At 42.2% G+C, this 19,009-nt stretch overlaps 1 protein-coding gene and 1 long non-coding RNA gene across 2 annotated transcripts in view; one reads left to right on the top strand and one right to left on the bottom strand.

Annotated features, from left to right (window-relative positions):
- The window catches only part of LOC148104178 (Fc receptor-like protein 5), a 35,690-nt gene extending 23,002 nt beyond the window's left edge, over nt 1–12,688 (bottom strand). The window contains exons 1-6 of the mRNA XM_087838286.1: nt 12,652–12,688; nt 12,232–12,264; nt 9,271–9,543; nt 8,885–9,145; nt 8,210–8,488; nt 922–1,181 (exon numbers count right to left, since the gene is read on the bottom strand). Of these exons, the coding sequence (XP_087694412.1) occupies nt 922–1,181; nt 8,210–8,488; nt 8,885–9,145; nt 9,271–9,543; nt 12,232–12,264; nt 12,652–12,688 (1,143 nt within the window). The remainder of the gene's footprint in view (nt 1–921; nt 1,182–8,209; nt 8,489–8,884; nt 9,146–9,270; nt 9,544–12,231; nt 12,265–12,651) is intronic.
- On the top strand, nt 5,303–7,116 carry LOC148104181 (uncharacterized). Its single transcript, XR_015717197.1, has 3 exons — nt 5,303–5,432; nt 5,516–5,596; nt 6,086–7,116. It is a non-coding gene; the product is annotated as an uncharacterized LOC148104181 (long non-coding RNA).
- Nucleotides 12,689–19,009: the final 6,321 nt, after the last annotated feature.

Genomic DNA, 19,009 nt, shown 5'->3' on the forward strand with positions numbered 1-19,009 from the left:
AGCTAGCCATGTGAGAAAAGAAAATATTCCGCTCTTCTTCCCTTTTCTGGGAGGCAGTGGGGAGGTAGAGCGTACAGCCCGATCCGGTAGGGAGGTGTGGGAAGCCAGATTGGGCGCCCCATTCCAGTTCTCTCTGTGCTCTCCTATCTTATCTTACTTGTCTTACTTCTCTCTATCACCTTTTCTGTCCCTTTGAAGAAATGAGGCTCCATAAATGTTAAAGGGGTAAGTATTTCTCAGTTGCAGTGAGTAGATAGAATAAAATAAACTGTAGAAAACTAAACAGCAGAAAAAAGAAGAGAAATTACAATTTTAACATAAACCAGTGACACCCTCGGGGCCCGATCAACCCTGGAAGAGCCTCCTTGGATGAGGGTGTCTAGTGATAATGGCCGAAACACCTGATGAATCCAAGGTCCACTACTGACGATGTGTCCCAAATTTTAAAATCAGATCAGATCTCTAATCCCTAAACCTAATCAAGGAAAAATGGCAGATTAGCCTGGGTAAAAGACCGAAGGTTGAGGCATACAACCATGTGTGCCACTGGTAAAGTTTCTGGGCTGCTTTTCCTCATAACAGCCATCCCCCAAGATTTTCTCCATTTAAAGAAATGCATTGTCAGGGATTGTCACATCTAGTGCTTTTACTGAATCATATAATAATAATAACAAATGTGCTGTTAGAATTCGATTTCACTTAGAGACAAATAGAAATATAAAGATCAAAAATAAGACTGAATAAATCTATTTTTCCATTTCCCACCTTCACAAATAATCTTAATGAACAGAAAACTCAGAGTTTGCTTCATCTCAAGGTTAAAAAACTCACAGGTGTGGGATAAAGCTGTTAGCACAGATCACAATGATCTCTCAGCTTGGCAGAAATAAAAAAAAAAGTAAACTCACGTGTTTCCTGAACTGTGACGTCACTGCTGTCCTCTGTGTCGTAAACTGGATCTCCTCTCCCTCCTCTGCAGTGGTACAGACCTCCTTGTGAGACACTAATAACTCTGTTTGCTTCATTTCCTCTCATGAGCTGAGCTTTAGAAGAGACTGAATCATGTCTGAACCAGTCAAACTTCCAGCCAGCAGAGCCCTCCACAGAGCAGCTCAGTGTCACACTGCCCCCTGCTGGTATGATTGAACTTTGTGCTGTCAGTGTGGCTCTGGGTTTACTTGCTGTTGAAGAAACAAAATAGGTAAAACATTAAAACATAATCAAGGATAAACTTGTGACAGTACAGATCACACTTTAAACATTCACAGAGTAATTTATCTACAAACACAAACAGAAATTAGTTTCCCTGCATGTGACACATTGGACTGTTTAACAAATTAAATATTTCACTGATTTATGATTCTCTTATCAAACTGTCTTCTCTGTACGTTCCTCTTTAACCCTCGTGTTGTGTTCATTTTCTGTTAAACAGGGGTTTTTTGTTCTGTCAAAAATGGCTGTTCCATTAAGATCATCATAAAAATTATAATAACATAAAAACTATAATAATATATTCATTATCACCACTTGTTGTGTTTGGTCTTTTTATCAACTTAAGTTCTTGTGAACATTACAGTTTTTGAACGTCTGTTATTTCTTGTCTGTCTGTCTCTTAATCTGAGTTTATGCACCTTTGAGTTGTGAAAAACATAATTTTCAGGTTATTTTGACTATAATAAATAATCAGATAAAGGATAATATGCTGTTTATCACAGACTCATTTTGGTCAAAGTTACCAAGAACATTTGTTTTGAAACCATTTAATATATATATATATATATATATATATATATATATATATACAGTCACAAAGTAACACCTGTGGTGTTGCTGGTCAATCTGATGAGGCATATTTAATTTCTTTGTAGAGGAAACGATCCCAAAGTTAAATTTGCTTCTGACACAGCTCCTGATCAAGAGTGCAGGAGATGAAGAAATTATCAACTTATGTCTCTGAGACCTCCAATCATCTTCAGATCCTTCACTTGGTTCTTTTCAGCAACACCGTCTGCAGGTTTCCCAGTATAAACCTGCATGTTCCAGGTATAACTTGTCCTGGCATCACATGTTGCCCAAATCTTTATGCCATATTTAGAAAGCTTGTTTGGCATATACTGTTTGAAAGGGGATGCTGCCCTTTCAAACAGTATATACAGTGGATGTGCGTCTGGTTGCTTCAGGACCTAAAGCAACCAGACGCACATCCACTGTCACATTTAGACTTGGGATATGGATAAGTGGCTGCTGCTCCACACACTTGTCCCAAATTTCTCTGATCTCTGCAGATTTGTCTTGTCAACAACGCCCTGGTCTTGTATCACTGTTGTCAAAGTTAATCACCCACAACAACATGTAAAACTTCTCTAGTGACATGATGGCCTGAAAAATTGTCCCACTACTCTGCATCCCATAAACTGCTGGCAAATTAATTTCTGGATCTGTACACATCACTCAAAATCAAAAGACCCATATATGCTGTAACAGTCACAATGGTGTGGTGTCTCTTTAAGACAGCACAAGTCGAGGGTTAATGTTGTCATCAGTATGCGCCACTGCTCTCTGTGATCGCGTGGACATGTGCTTGCACGCTAGTGCATGAGGAGGGACGGATTTTATGTTTTACCTCTCCAGACACCTTTTTTTGCAACGTTATGGGTTGTACGAACACTGTGCCCTATGTTTGTTAATCTGCAGCCGTTCAACCGGGCTTATATGGTTGACGAAGAGAAGGGTTATTAAAGAACACGCTGTGGAATTCCCAAAGCCAGTGTGAGTGTGTATTCTTTTGACTCTCCTGCTAAGTGTTTTTGCCGTTTTACAGCTGAAAGCCCATCTTGAATTTCAGGTGGGGACAGGTGTGTGTGTGTGTGTGTGTGTGTGTGTGTGCGTATGTATTGTCTTGTTGTGTCCTCCATCCATTTCTAATGATTGAACATTTTTGACCAGGAACACATGTAATGCAGTTTTTTAGTGTCTGCTGAAATCCTCTTTGTGGACAAAGTTATGGAAAATTAGGTCAATCTGCTCAAATTAAATAAATTTCCCAGCGATAAAACTTTCAATTCAGTAACATTTGACCGGAACACAAATGATGGTTAAACTGCTGATATTTTAAGAGCCTCCATGGTGTCTCTCCTTTCTGTTTGCACAGTGAGAAAAACGGTTGTCCTGAGCTGCCTGCAGACAGCTGGATCATTGTTGGAGTTTTCCTGTTAAGACTGTCACGGCCCCGTGCTGGGGCTCTGGCTGGGCCTTGGAGGCTTCGGTCCTCGTCGGTGTGTCGCCGAGGTTGTGGGCGGGTGGGTGCACGGGGGCTCAGCCCTGGCGCGGGGGGCCTCTTGTGCATCGGCCTAACCGGGGGGCTCTTCAACTGGCAGGGAGGTTGTTCCATCTTTGCAGGAGTCCACTCTGCAGGTGGGGGAGAGACATAGGAGAGGTGGAGAATAAACTTAACCTGGGTGTCTGTGTCTTGTGTAGTCTGGGAGATGATTGAATGTTGGGGTGGGTACAGTTTCCTCTGTGGTGGGGTGGGCTGCCCCGGGTCCTGTGGGGCTTGGCGGTGCTGCTGCCGTAGGCCCCGGTCTGGATGGGCCTGGGCTCCCTTGCCTTGGTGGATACCAGAGGACGGGGGTGCCTATTGGGGTCAGCGGGGGAGCTGGCCCTAGGGAGGGACACCCTCCCCTCCCTTCTTTTCCTCCCCATCCCCGGCTGCCTCCCTCTTTCCGCTCCACCACACCCACCCACACAGGTAGGGCTTTGGGGTGCGGGTGTGTCACCAGGGTGCAGGGGAGACATTCCCCCCCCCCCTCTGTCCTCTTCTGGCCACCTGTGCCTCAATTTTATCTCACAACTTAGACATCCACATTACTTACACTCTCATAACACACACACACATATATATATATATATAGGGCCTTGAGGGTGGGCACGCTAACGGCATCCAGTAGACGGTCTGTGTATTCAAACCTACCTCTGGCGCCGGTGCCCACCTCTCAATTTTAAATCCATGTAGACATTGAGGGTTCTCGGGAGGGGCCGTGCTAACACCTGCTGCTCTCTGGCAGCAGCACCATGCTCTCCCTTGTTTTAAATACACTTTAGAGCAACACGCAGCAACACTACACTTGAGCGGGAGGAGGAGGGTATGGGGTCTTAACACACCCCCGTTCTCTGCTAGCCATCGGGGCAGGGGGGCTGGGAAGAGATGCTGGCTGTCCGATTGGCCTCCCTGCTGCTGCGGAGCCTGGGGCGGTCTGCTTGCCTCCACCCCGGAGGGAAGGGTAACATCTCTTGGGTCTGGGTGCCGTTTCCCCCTCTGGGGGCGAGGATACCTGGACCCGGGGTATAGAGTATGTTTGGGGAGTGTGATTGTGTGTACATGTCCATTTACGTTTATTCCTACGTTGGGTGAGTGCTGAGTGTTTGTATATGTGTGCATGAGGGTGGGAATGCATGTCTGTGTCTGTGTGTGCCTGTTTGTCTGTGTCTATATGTCAGGTCGGGTCTTAGACTCCACCTCTCTGGGAACTCCCAGGCCCTCCAAGTGTGGAGGCCGATCTCCCCTCACCACACTCCCTGCCGGTGACTGATGCCCTCAGGGGTCGGTGCATTGTTGGTTCTTGGTGTCTGGGGCTGGGCGCTCAGGTCATGTGCCAGCTCACTCCCGGTGGCTACTTGGCGGGGCCTGGCGCCTGCTGCTCGGTCAGGCCTCTTCCGGGGCGCGGAGGGCCCTCGGGCCTCCGGCCTCTGTGCCTGCGGCTCGGTTCACTCTGGCACAGCTGGCTGCTGGCGGGGCTGGCGGGCACGCCGGTGCAGCCCCCTCTAGTTTCTGCCTGGTGGCTACTGGGTGACCCCTCGTCTGGGGATCCTCAGCCCTTCCCATGAAGGTGGCACGGATGCCCCTCCGGTGGTCCTCCTTGGGCTCTTGCACTCTGGGGCCTCTGGATGTCTGGGGCCTGGATCTCCCCCATGCCTGCTTCATGCCCTGGGGGACAGGGCTATGGCTCTCTACATCCTCTTGCAGACCATTATGTAGCCCAGATGAAAAAAACAACACATTTACACCAATGATAGAGAAGAAAGAGTATTTATTCTCTTTATTTTAACTGTCCACACCAACAAAGCGTCATATTTCCTATGACCATTGAATGCACCTCTCACTTCACCCCACGTGAGGGCAACTAGCTCAGCAACCAATCAGAGCCTACCCAGGCCGCATTGACCCTGTCAGCCAGGAAGTGAGGTGAAGGTGCATGGAGTTCCCGGGTTTTTTCTCATCTCAGCAAGAGGAGTGGAGGCATCTGATACTCAAACCGAGAAATCCACGGACAAAAGAGAGGGAAAAACTCAGAATTGAGAGGAAAGGAAGCCAGCATACTTACCTGCTGGAAATCCGGAGTCGAGTGGCTGGATGAAGGAGAGAAGCAACGTCGGTAAGACAAGTGTTATTCCGAAGAAAAAAACTTGTGGAGACTTACCGTCGTGATCACGCTAATGCTAGCTCGGTGTCTCACAGGCTAACCACTCACCTTTCATCCGGAGAGCTGCTGCAATTCCGACACCAGTGTGTGTTGGGCTTTTGTGAAACAGAGCAACGGTGAGCAACATGTTCTTAGCTGCTCTAAAGCTAGTTTTAGTCAGTTCACTGTGAGTTTAAAGTAACCTAGAGGGTAATTTTTAGTGCATTTCTCTCTCACGAATAGGCCTATAGTGTGGAGAAATTAAGCACACTGCTTTAATACCTCTGAACTGAACTCACATGTATATTTTGTTGCTTATTTGCACATAGTTCTGAATCTGTTATGGTGTATTGTATTTTGAATGTCAATGGTTACTTACCATAAGTATTGTTTAATTAATGTTTACATGAATAGAGACATATATGAGCAACTTAGATGTTTAGTTCTCATATTTGATATATTTGAAAATTGAATGTTGTACAACATAACTGTGAGATTTGATAAGATTTAAGATGTTGATGCAATGAATATGAGGTTGATGCAATATTTTGATTTTACATTTTAACCTTAAACAATGCATCTGAAACAGACTGATTAGAATGTACATTTTATGACCTGGATTATAGGTCAGGTTTTTTGGAGAGGACAGAAAAGTCCAAGGACCAGGACGATATTCCGGTTGTGATAGATGGCGAGCCAACCACTTTGAGGACGATCTACCCCAAAAGAAGATACACACCACACACTCATACATCCCAATTACACTCACAAGGACCTTTGAAGTTGGCTATCGCCAGCTTAACTCTAAATTCTTAAAGGGCCCCAACGAGTACTTTTATTTTGTTTGAGTGTGCACACTATTTATTTTATTTTTTTACTTTATCTGTACAAATTGGACAAATATCTGTTATACCTTGTAACAATACAAGAGTGGCTACTCAAAAGTTAACATTGTGTCCAGGTCATTATTGCTGCTCAATACTTTGGCTCCATACGAATTTGGTGTCTTCTGATTCTGGCCAGGGTCTTATTACAAGCCCAAGTAATTATTGCGCTGTAATTCACCTTTATACCTTAAAGTTGGTTACAATTACATGGGGAAACCATTTGAATACAAGCGCGCCGATCCACACAGGTGTGCACACAGGTGTTCGCTGTTCGTAGACTTGAATCACACCTTTCTTGGCTGCTACTTCAAAGCACATTGTGCGCTGTCTGTCCTGCGTGCTGCACAACAACGTTCAATATTTGGTATTTGCTGCTGTTTACACTTAGCTAGATTAATGCGATGGTGTTGTGTATAGTATGTTGCTTTGTTTTGTTTTGTTTTGTTGCTTGTTTTCTACTCTTTTTCTCTCAACAGGTGATCCCGGAGATATTTTTTCCCCCCTTTCTCACTGTCTCTCTCCCCTTCTGTTTTTCTTTTCCTTCCTCTTTCTTTCTCCCTTTCCTATCCTTCACTCATGTCTGTCCCGTCTGTAACAACTGAAAATAAAATAAAATAAATAATAAAAAGCAAAGGTTGATCAAATGGACCAATACGGCAATGCCATGATGATCCATTTGGCAAAATAAATCCATTGGGTATCCTTGTTGGTCTTCAGACAACAATTCTGACGGCTAAAGAACCAAATGGGACAGGCAAAAAAAAAAAAAAAAAAAAGACTGTCACGGTCCTGAGTCTGTGGATTCAGTGTTTTCCTGTTTGTATTAGTTATCCTTGATTTCATGATGTGTTTTGATTCTCTTAGCTTTGATTTCTGTCACTAGTATTCCTAGCTCCTTAGTTCCCTGGCATTTCTTGTGTTCTAGTTCTTAGGTTGTGGTTCTGTGCTACTTTGTTTAGTGTACAGTCATTTCTGCCAGTGTGTCCCTTGTTCTCTGTCAACTGTATCCCCTAATTTAGTCCGCGTCTGTTAAGTTTCCTGTTTTACTTTGAAAGTCTACTATGTCAGTGTGTTGAGTTTTGCCTCCCCTTTTTCTTGTCATGTCAGATGACTCCCAGCTGTGTTCTCCTCCTGTTTGACATTCCCTAATCACCTCAGTATGTATTTAAGCCCTGTGTTTTTCCCTGCCAGTTATTGGGTCCTCCACGTTTGTTGTGTGTGTATTCTTCGTCGACTGTCTCCAGGTTAAGTCATGCCACGCTATGCATCTTCAGTCTAGTTAGTTTGTGTTTTGTTTATGTATTCCCAGTTTTGTCGCACCAGCAATTAATGCTGCCATTTAAGTTAATGTTTTGTCTCCGAGTCCTGCACTTGGGTCCAGCCACTGCCAGCTACACAACTCATCGTGACAAAGACAGATGTAAACATTAAAACATTAAATGTCAGCATGAATCATGGTCCAACTCACATGTAACTGTCAGTCTGAAGGCATCACTCCATCCTGTGAAGAGATAGTCACTGCAACCACGACATCTGTAGTCTCCACTGTGGGACACTGAAACTGTGCCGATCCTGTATTCACTGGATGTTGGAGGGCTGTTTGTGTTGGGTGCTGTCCATTCATATTTCCACACCTTTCCTTCACCTCCCTGAATCTCACATCTGAGAGTGATTGTCTCACCAGTGAATATCTGAGACCAGCTGTGCTGCAGATTCACAGCAGCCAAAACTGTTCAACAAATAAATAAACACAAATTTTTAAAAACAAATCAACAGTAAAAAAAAATACATTTAAAAAATATAGTTATAAAGTGTTACTTTAATAAAATCTTGAATTTGTTTTATTTCACGACATAATTTAACCCTCACCTTGTTTCTGAATTGTAACTGCAGCACTGTCCTCTGTGGAGAAAACTGGATCTCCTCTCCCTCCTCTGCAGTAATAGATTCCTCCTTCTGAAATACTAATAGTGTGCTCTGATGTTCCAGCTCCTATTTTCTGAGCTACAGAAAACTCTGAATCACGTCTGAACCAGTCAAACCTCCAGCCAGCAGAGCCCTCCACAGAGCAGCTCAGTGTCACACTGCCCCCTGCTGGTATGACTGAACTTTGTGCTGTCAGTGTGGCTCTGGGTCTACTTGCTGTACAGGTTACAGGAAAAGGGAAAATAGTAACTAATTACTTATGTCAGGACAAAATTTCTTATAGTATTTAGCACACTTTAAAGATTTATCTTTTAAATACCAGAAAATAATGAGTAAATATTGTTCCTATGCCAGATGTCACAGTCCACCAAACTATACTGTAGAGTTCACTGATTTATCATCCTCTTATCAAACTGTCATCTCTGTACATTATAAATTAAATTGCTAATATTTTAAGAGCCTCCATGGTGTCTCTCCTTTCTGTTTGCACAGTGAGAAAAACTGTTGTCCTGAGCTGCCTGCAGACAGCTGGATCATTGTTGGAGTTTTCCTGTTAAGACAGATTTAAACATTAAAACATTAAATGTCAGCATGAATCATGGTCCAACTTACATGAAACTGTCAGTCTGAAAGCATCACTCCATCCTGTTAAGAGATAGTCACTGCTACCCCGACATCTGTAGTCTCCACTGTGGGACACTGAAACTCTGCTGATCCTGTATTCACTGGATGTTGGAGGGCTGTTTGTGTTTGGTGCTGTCCATTCATATTTCCACACCTTTCCTTCACCTCCCTGAATCTCACATCTGAGAGTGATTATCTCACCAGTGAATATCTGAGACCAGCTGTGCTGCAGTTTCACAGCAGCTAAAACTGTTCAACAAACAAATAAACAGAAACAAACCAAGTAGGAGAAAAAATAAATTTAAATATATCAAGTCTTACTTTAATTTAATCATGAATTTGTTGCATTTCAGAAAAAAACTATAAACATTCACCTTGTTTCTGAATTGTAACTGCAGCACTGTCCTCTGTGGAAAATACTGGATCTCCTCTTCCTCCTCTGCAGTAATAGATGCCTCCTTCTGAAATACTGATAGTGTGCTCTGATGTTCCAGCTCCTATTTTCTGAGCTCCAGAAAACTGTGAATCACGTCTGAACCAGTCAAACTTCCAGCCAGCAGAGCCCTCCACAGAGCAGCTCAGTGTCACACTGCCCCCTACTGGTATGACTGAACTTTGTGCTGTCAGTGTGGCTCTGGGTTTACTTGCTGTTGTAGTTACAGGAAAGACAAACATCAGACTGTCAGTTGCTTCGGGGAAAACTTTTTCATATAACAAATAAAGATTTCAACATAAAAACTCAATAGTAATTTAAAAAAAAATCAATTTCCTTTTATTAATTTATAATTTATGTTTTGTTTTTTTTTAACCTCTTAAGCCCCAAGCCTACCTGATCTCCTGCTTTTTGCCCCCGTATCAGGGGGCGTTGGGGCCTAAGAGGTTAATTCAGTAAGTGCTTAACAGGTCACAACCCTTGATAATGGGTTAAGAAGATGGATGGAGTTTAATAATAGATCTTAGGTTTCTCACGTAGGTCGGTCCCTGATCTCAGTGTGATCATCACACTTGATGCAAACAGGCACAAACAGCACAATAAAAAAAAGTTTCTTCAAAGCAAATTAGATCAGAATCAACAACTGGCAGCAGCACACATGAGGACAGCACAGGTATCTCAGCTAACTGTCTCAGCCAGGAGCTAACGCTGGATGTATATAACATGATGACAACTTTATCAGAGTGAATCAAGAATCAGGTGAGAGTGTTTTTACGCTTTGCCACCATACTGTACTCCTAAATGCAGAGATAACTGTTAGCTGATCTGAGGCCAGTTGATCGTGGATGCTCTTAGCATCAAGATTTTTTTTTTAATCTGCCTTTTTGTTAAATATACAACTTGTTTTAAGGATCATGATCACATAAATATATATGCATAAAGATGCATAACCAATGCACAGTCAGCAGCATTTATCAGTCATCATAATTTACACAGATGTTTTTCATACTGTATGTATCCCCGACCCCAACCAGGGCTGTGATGTGATAACAGAACTCTTCTCTGTTGATGATCAGCCTTTTCTTTTTTCAGCATCTGTATTTCCATCGTCAGACAGCAGCTCTGCTCATTCTGTATTTATTGATCATGTTTGTTCAACTTAAAATAAATTATAAAAACAAATAAAGTAATTGTGTCATAATTCAGAGCTGCAGTGGTGAAAACCACACACGTGCAGATATTGAAGAAACTGAGTTCATTACATCTGTGTTTAATATTTATGTTACAAAGTTTTTTCACTCTGGTGATAACTGTGTTTTTTTTATCACCACATTTAAAACTGTTTTTCACTGATTTTGCTACTAAGATAAAACAGATAAAACAGAGAACAATATTACCGAATGAAATGTGTCCAACTTACATGATACAGTCAGTCTGATGATGTCACCACACGTTGTAAAAGAGCAGCATCTGTATTCTCCACTGTGAGACTCTGTAGCTCTGCTGATTCTGAATTCAGATGCTGACGGTGGTTCTAACTTGGCTGTTGACATTATAAACATCGCATGGCTTCCATCACTTTCCTGAATCTCACATCTGACAGTGACTGTCTCACTGCTGTATATCTGAGTCAAGGGTGGTTCGAGGATCATGGTGGGCTTATTGGAAACTGTTCACATAAAAACATCAAGTTAGAGATTGATGGAAGCATAAAGTCATTTTGAAGTTATCCTGATTTGTATTGCTGCTGTTAAGAGTCAAAAGATTTACTGCATCCTGATGATGTGTTTGAATTTGAAAATTATAAATGTGTTTTCATGAAACAAATTAAACCATATAAATATTCTGAATAAAACAACAGAGTGACTGCACAGATCTGTGAGACTGAGATCAACACATAAACACACAAAGTCAGAGTTTGTTATTTGTCCGTGTGAGCTGTCCACTTTTAAATTGTAACAGGAAGTTTTATTTTATTTACGTTGAGCTGTTATTTTTGCATTTTCATCTTTACATTTATGACCACAGTTTTTATGAGCTACTTGATGGCTGCAGTTTAAACATGATAATCCCCTGTAGTTGCCTTTTATGTCTTATCCTGAACACTCTTGCTCTCTTGCTTTCACTCAAACCTCTCCAACAGAGCACAGTTTGTCTTTGTCACCATGGGAGACTTCAGCTCCACCTCTGCTCCAGTTAACCACTGTGTGCCCCAAGGTTCTGTGCTTGGACACCTTCTCTTCACCATCTATATGCTCCCCCTTGGTCAAATCATCCGTCGCCATGGTCTCTGCTTCACTTCCTGTTCTGTGCTTACTTACAAATCCCTCAATGTCCTGGCACCTTAGTATCTCTGACCTGCTGCAACTACACAGTCTTGGATGCTATGGTCCTAAGCCAAGAGTCTGCTTTCTGTCCCTCACACAAACCTCAATGCCTTTGGGACAGAGTCTTCCGTGCAGCGCCCCCCACCTTTGGGAACTCTCTTCCATATGAAATTTGTAATTCCCTGTAACTGGAATCCTTAAAAAACTTCTCGAAACTCACCTCTTCAGCAAAATCCTAAACCTCTAACTTTTTTTTATTATTATTATTATTATTATTATTATTATTATTATTATTATTATTATTATTATTGTTGTTGTTGTTGTTGTTGTTGTTGTTGTTGTTGTTGTTGATGATGATGATGATGTTATTGCTTCAAAATCGCAACCAGGAAAATTGTGATTACAGTATCTGACTTACTTCATTGTTAATATACTGATTTTGTGCCTTAAATAAAAATGCACAAACAGAGAGACAAGATAAGAGGACAGACAAATGGTGCATGAAATATGAAATATCGGAGCAAAATTATACATATTTTATAAATGTGAAGAAAAGAATAAGAAACATTTCTCACCTTCAGCATTAACGTAGAAGAGAGTACTGAGCACTAAAGTAAAGATTAAACATCATCAGGATCAAACTGACAGAAAATCAAAGTCAAAATGAACAAAAGTATTTTTAAAGATTAATTTTCACATGACACAGTTACTGCTCATCAAAATATTTCTGTGCATAAAACACTATTAATATATGAACTTTACACAATAACAATGAGTCAAGTGCAACAAGCAGCGGTGTATCCAACACGATACTCCAGACTAAACTGAACCAAGGAACCAGCCAACATTTGTCTGTAACTGTCATAAACATCACAAATATACTTTGTTCAAACTCTCAGATAAACACTTCAAACCAGTGATACACTCCAATTCTCATACATGAGAAACACTTTCATTAATCAGTGCCATTCAAACAATGTCACAAATGTACTTACACAATAACCCCGTCATGCAGAGCAAAGAGTGCCCCATCCTCACATCCAGCCCTGCTGCACTCTGATCCTCAGCTGATCTCAAACACTTTGACTTTACATCAATAATAAAAAGAGAAGCTGCATTTAATACAGATAAGACCAGAGTGTTTCTTCTGACTGTGGCCTCTCTGTTCTTCCTTTCCTTTTATAGAAACCTCAAACAGCTCCTGTAGCTTTGACCACAGCAGTTGTGTGACGTGTTCACATTTCCTGCCCACTGCAAACATGCAGGCTTGCTTCTTGTGTTTTCTTCTTACCTCCTGTTGTTTCAGGTCAGGTGACATATTTTATCAGGTCAAAATTATATATTTATATATAATACTAATTCTAATTTATAAACAATTCTATCATGTATAAGGTCATAATTATGTTTTATTCTCAGAGACTTTTATGTGATTTGTGCAGTGTGCTGTGGATCATCGTAATGTTGGAATATTTTATCTTGAGTCATCTTAGCAGCCTATGTTTGTGGACCTCCACAGTCATTTATTATGCCATACATGAATGCTGTTTTCCCAGAATGAGTTGTCAGTTTCTGACCACCAAACTCACTCACTCTGTGTATACTCTCTTAGATAACCCCCACTAAGGTAAAAATACTCAGGACTCTCCATCGTTTGCTTTTAGAAGTGCAGAAGCCTCTTAGATGAGAGGTGACATGTCTTCAAGACACTTAAACACGTTTAGTCACATTCTTTCCAAACTCCTTAGACTATGTTGACCTGGATGACTGAGAATCTACTCACACTTTAAACAATAAGATAGATGGGTGGCACTGAGGTACAGTGGTTACTATAGTTGTTTCACAGCACAAGGGTTTTAGGTTTGAATTCACCCACTGGAGCTTTTTGTGTGGAGTTTGCATGTTCTTCCTCTGTCTGGGTTCTTTCCAGGTACTCTGACTTCCTCCCATATTCCAAAGTCATATATTATTATGTTTACTGGGGATTCAGGTGATTGCCTGCAGGTGTGAATGTGAAAATGAATGGTTGTCTGTCTCTCTATGACCTGTCTAGGTGGACCTCATCTTTCACGCTGTGACAGCTACTATAGGCTCCGCCCACATTAATTCAATTCAATTCAATTCAATTTTATTTATATAGCGCCAAATCACAACAAAAGTCGCCTCAAGGCACTTCATAGATACAGAGAAAAACCCAAAAATCGTATGACCCCCTATGAGCAAGCACTTTGGCGACAGTGGGAAGGAAAAACTCCCTTTTAACAGGAAGAAACCTCCGGCAGAACCAGGCTCAGGGAGGGGCGGCCATCTGCTGCGACCGGTTGGGGTGAGAGAATTAGAGTCCAGAAGGACAACAAAGCAGTGAATGCTTTAAGGCACAGGTATTGAACTCCAGGCCTCGAGGGCCGGTGTCCTGCAGGTTTTAGATGTGTCCTTGATCCAACACAGTTGATTTAAATGGCTAAATGACATCCTAAACATGTCTTGAAGTTCTCCAGAGGCCTGGTGATGAACTAATCATTTAATTCAGGTGTGTAGACCCAGGGTGAGATCTAAAACCTGCAGGACACCGGCCCTCGAGGCCTGGTGTTCGACATCCCTGCTTTAAGGTGTCGTTACTTTGTGATTGGCTAGTCCCCTCCATTTGAGTAAGTCGTGTACCTCAGTTTCTCACTCAAAACACAAGACAGTGTATAGAATTAATCATTGTTAAAGCATGCAAACACAGCCTCCATCCTTCATTCTGTCAAACACTTTCTTGTGAAGTTTATGATTAAAGTTTGTTGCAGTATCATCTACACACACTCATGAACATGCAGATATCAAACTGTTTTAGATTGTTTAACAGCAGGTGTGGTTCTCCTTCCCACCAAGGTTGGAAAGGTAAAATACATTAAAGTGTAACTTCCTGGTTTTAGCTTATTTGCAGCTTATTTGTACATTTTTTGTACATTTGGTAATGTATTCCGTTACGTTACTCAATGAGAGTAACATATTCTGAATACTTTGGATTACTTAATATATTATCATGCTTTTTACATGAATGCACTATTGCTGTGTGATATATTACTAATACTGAAGGTTACTCGCCATACCAATAGCAACTAGATTTTTAAATCTTAATGTAAAACGAGTAACAGTAGGCTGGACATAAGGTCTTAACTTTTTGCAGCGATCTAGTTTAGAAAACTCTTCCGCGCGTCTAAAAACAGGTCCGTAGTAAACGGACCTCTGGCTAATACATTGGGTTCCATGTCGGGATCGTAGCCGAAAACCTTTTGGCTGCAGTGGTTATTATTACATTTACATGCTTCCATCTCCCGTTTGGGGTCGTGACAACTCGTACTTTTCCACTCTCCTTTTTCTCCCTCCCTCGCTCACAGACACATAATGGATATGGCAGTCCATTCTCCCTGCAGCACGGACTACACTGCCTATGATGCTACATTCTTTAGAGCTATACCTGTAACACTCTGCCTATTGCCTTCATATTAAACAATGTTTTGAATAATAATTTTTTTAAATATTTCATCATGTCATTATGCTGGCCGCAAGTAAGGGTGACAAGGGCTGATATATCACTGATACGAAATTGAGTCACAGGCATTAGTCTCTTAATGCCCTCTGTATTTTTGGTAATTTTCACCGGCATGGAATTAGGTATAGATGATTTACTGGCTGGTTACAAAGCAGTGATTATACCTTGTCGTTTTGCTTTATACTGTGTGGAACTGGCCTGTTTGGAAGTTGCAGTAAGAAGAAAAACATGTCTGTATATGATTTTGTGGACAGAGAGAGTGATGGATGATTTTATTTATTTCAGAGATAAATGAACATTTACAGCACGTCCGTGCAGAGACTCTTAAAGACATGAGCGTGAGAAACAAGCTTTTCACCGTTTCTCTTGATGCCCACATGCTTTATTTATGCTTTAGTCCAGCATGTGTCATCACCACAATAAAGCTACTTTTAACCTGTTTTCACACATTGTCATACCTGCACATTTCCACTGTGCTGTGTTGACTTTAAAGAAGACAAATATTAGACTTCAGGCTGAAACCACAGGCTGTATTTCCTCTTTTCTTGGAGGCCCAGACAGAAATTTTGTGGTGTCTGATTTTCAGCAGATAAAAATAAACCAGCAACAGTCTTTTACACACATGCAGTCATTGCAGGCTGCTCAGAGAAACAAAGAACAAACGGGGAGGGGGTGGCGTGCACCACTAGACTCATATTACTATCATCTACAGGTTGAGGCATCTGCTAATTAATAGTAATATGTACATTCTTTACTCACACCCCATCCAAACCCCTGAATTTGTTTTAAATGAAACTTAGACTTTCAGCTTTAATTCAGTAGGGTGAACAAAGATTGCATAAAAATGTGAGAAACTAAAGCATGTTTCAACATAGTCTCAACAGTGGGGGTCTCACAGGGGCTCCATCAAGCTCTCCATTGGTGGAGGGTACTTGACAAGCCAAGAGATGGGTCCCGTGACTTATCGCCAGTTGGTCCTCACAGATGACTCACCAACATGTTGGTGTACAGTCCATGAAGGCTCTCGGCTCAACAGCTGTTAGATCAGTCATTGGGTGTCTCAGACATAAATGTGCTGGAGCTGCAAGCTGTCATCCTGGCACTCAAGCAAGTTCTGTCGTGTCTGCAGGGACACCATGTCATCGTCAGAACAGACAGGGCAGAAATCAACTTTTTTTTTCCAGGGAGTCAACATTTTTCCATCTGTTCATCTGCAGAACGATGTCCCTCCCCTTGCATGTGACAATCTGGCGAACCCTTTTGCCTTCCTTCCATACTCCCTCCTCCACAGGGCTGGACTGGGACAAAAAATCGGCCCGGGCATTTTGACTAGAGACCGGCCCACCAGGTATTACAGGAAAAGCCATAAAGCCTTTGAATGAAAACAGACACTTTTGTGACAGTGACGTACACTGTCTTGTTGGTATATGTATGATTTCTATACATGTTACATCAGATAAAAACTTTGGTTGTAAGATTCAGATAATTATTTATTAAAAGCTAGACATTTTAAATGATAATAAGAAAGAAAAGTATTTCTTTGTGCCCCCCTTTCCCTGTTAATGCCCTACCTGGCCCCCTGGCAAAACTTTGCTAGACCTGCCCCTGCACAGTTACCAGCTGTCAGCTACTGTTCCATCTTTTCCAAGCAGGGCTCAGGCTGACAGCCTGTTGGTAGGTGTAACTACGGGTGGACTCATGGAGCAGAAAACATGGAGGCTCGGGGGTTGCAGTGAAGGAAGTTTATTTACAGTGAAGGGCTATATACAGGGAAGGAGCGTATTTAGAAATCAGGACATGTATGGAAACACGGAGCCAGGACGTGCAGGGCAAAAAAATACTGGTGGCGCACTTGATCTCAGGGGAGAGGGAGAATCATGTTAGGGGTGTTTTGCCGGAAACTGAAAAGAACATAAACGGGAAAATAAATGAGAGTTGGAGAGCTTATTTGATACAGTCTGACATACAGATTCCGGGTAATTTATTAGAAGCCAGACTTGAGTGGCACGGAGGGAGACTGAGAGATGAGGTGCTAGGATGTGAACTGAATCTCCGTATGGACTCGGAGAAGATGATCTCCACAAGCTCCGGTAGGCGGGCGAACAGTTACACAGACATCCCTGAAAAGAACAATACGGCACTAGACAACCATTGTGCAGCTCCTTAAGAACGCTTCTGATGAAAGCGTCTGAGAAGTAGCAGGTGTGCCAGAGACTCAGTGAATTGCTGCCCCACCTACCTGTGCCGAAAAAGGAGACCAAAAAAGCCACACAGCAATAATCAGGCTCCTAATACCTGTACACTGAGAGGGAGAGGCTCCATGCTTTAGGGCTGCCTGATCCAGAAGTAAGAACATTACAGGAGTCTTTTACATCAACCACCAGGACTGCTAATCCTTTTGCTGGTGGCTGTTGGCCTCCTTGTGCGGTCCACTAGCGGGACCCCCATGAGGCCACAGTTGACATGATCCTGCAGTTTCTGCAGTCCCAGCTGGAGGTGATAAATGTGCAGTTACCCTGCGAGGCATGGTGGCAGCAATCAAGGCTGTTCTCTTGACCGCTCAGCACTTCGCGAGGTTGACTCTTGCTTAATTTCCCAGTTTCAGACGGAAACCCAGTGACTTAAAAGTAGAAGGACTGGACCCCCGTTTCCCCTGTGATTCCTGGACCTGGTCCTTCATTGCTGTGCTTTTGAGCTGCTGGAGGTTGCTGATCTGAAATGTCTGTCCCTGAAAAACACTTTTTTGCTGGCCATGAAGTATACCAGGTGGATTAATGAGCTCTGTCAGTACACAGGCATTGCTGCTGGTTACTGGATGGGAAAGGGGTGATCCTCTGGCCCAACCCTGCATTCCTATTGATGGCCCCATCGGAAGTCCACCTGTTGAAGTCAGTTGAGTTACGAACATCTTCCACTGGGGACCTAGAGAAGGAGGCAGCTGCGAGCCAGGTTGCCCTGTGCCATCTCTGTGTTTTGTCACAGCATGTCTTGCATATCTGGTCGTTTAGGAAGACAGACCAGCTTTTTGTGAGGTTCTACTCTGGAATTCTGGGCAGACCCCTGTCTAAGTCGCGATTGTTCCACAGGGTAGTGGAGGCCATTCAGCCGGATGACATTAAAAACACACAGGTATTTTTTTTCTTCAACGTGCTGTGATGTAAATAATAGACTCTGAAGTCAAAGTCTTTTTCCTTTATCATCACAGCTCTGGGAAATATTTAAGGCTCAGCCAAGCAGACTAATTCATTGCAATAAAAAATAACTAAATTGCGCCCTCTGTTGAATACCAGCTCTAAACACAACCTAGTGTTTATATTTGAGAGGTGTTTTTGTATGAGAAAGGTGGAGAATGACAAGGATCTGACTGTCTGAAGTTACACAAAGAAAAATATAGTTATATCTGGTTTTGTGGGTAGAGAGAGTGACAAATTCTCTTATGATTTCTTATTTCAAATATACATACACTTTTGCAGTGACATGATGTAATCCAGAGAATACACGTATTCCCAATGATACTGACGCTAGAAACAGTACAACAGTAAATTATTTCATTTTTCTTTTTAACGAAAAATATTAACCTATGTCCATAAATGTGAAAGAGAGATCTATATGTGCATGCAGCTAAATTTGTGCAGGTCCACCACTACAAACAGTCATGTGTTAGAGAGCACAGCTCATCCAGTGAGAACCTTGTGAGCTGTCCATGGTGCTGAAATTTTAACAGTTTAATAAATTTAATATTTCACTATTTCTAGACGTGTGCAATAAGATGTGTGTGCAAGATTTGATATTAATCTGATACCAAGTAAATACAAGGC

The sequence above is a fragment of the Neolamprologus brichardi genome, chromosome 3 (assembly GCF_056152115.1).
Source record: "Neolamprologus brichardi isolate AB-2024 chromosome 3, ASM5615211v1, whole genome shotgun sequence".
In the NCBI taxonomy this organism is placed as follows: domain Eukaryota; kingdom Metazoa; phylum Chordata; class Actinopteri; order Cichliformes; family Cichlidae; genus Neolamprologus; species Neolamprologus brichardi.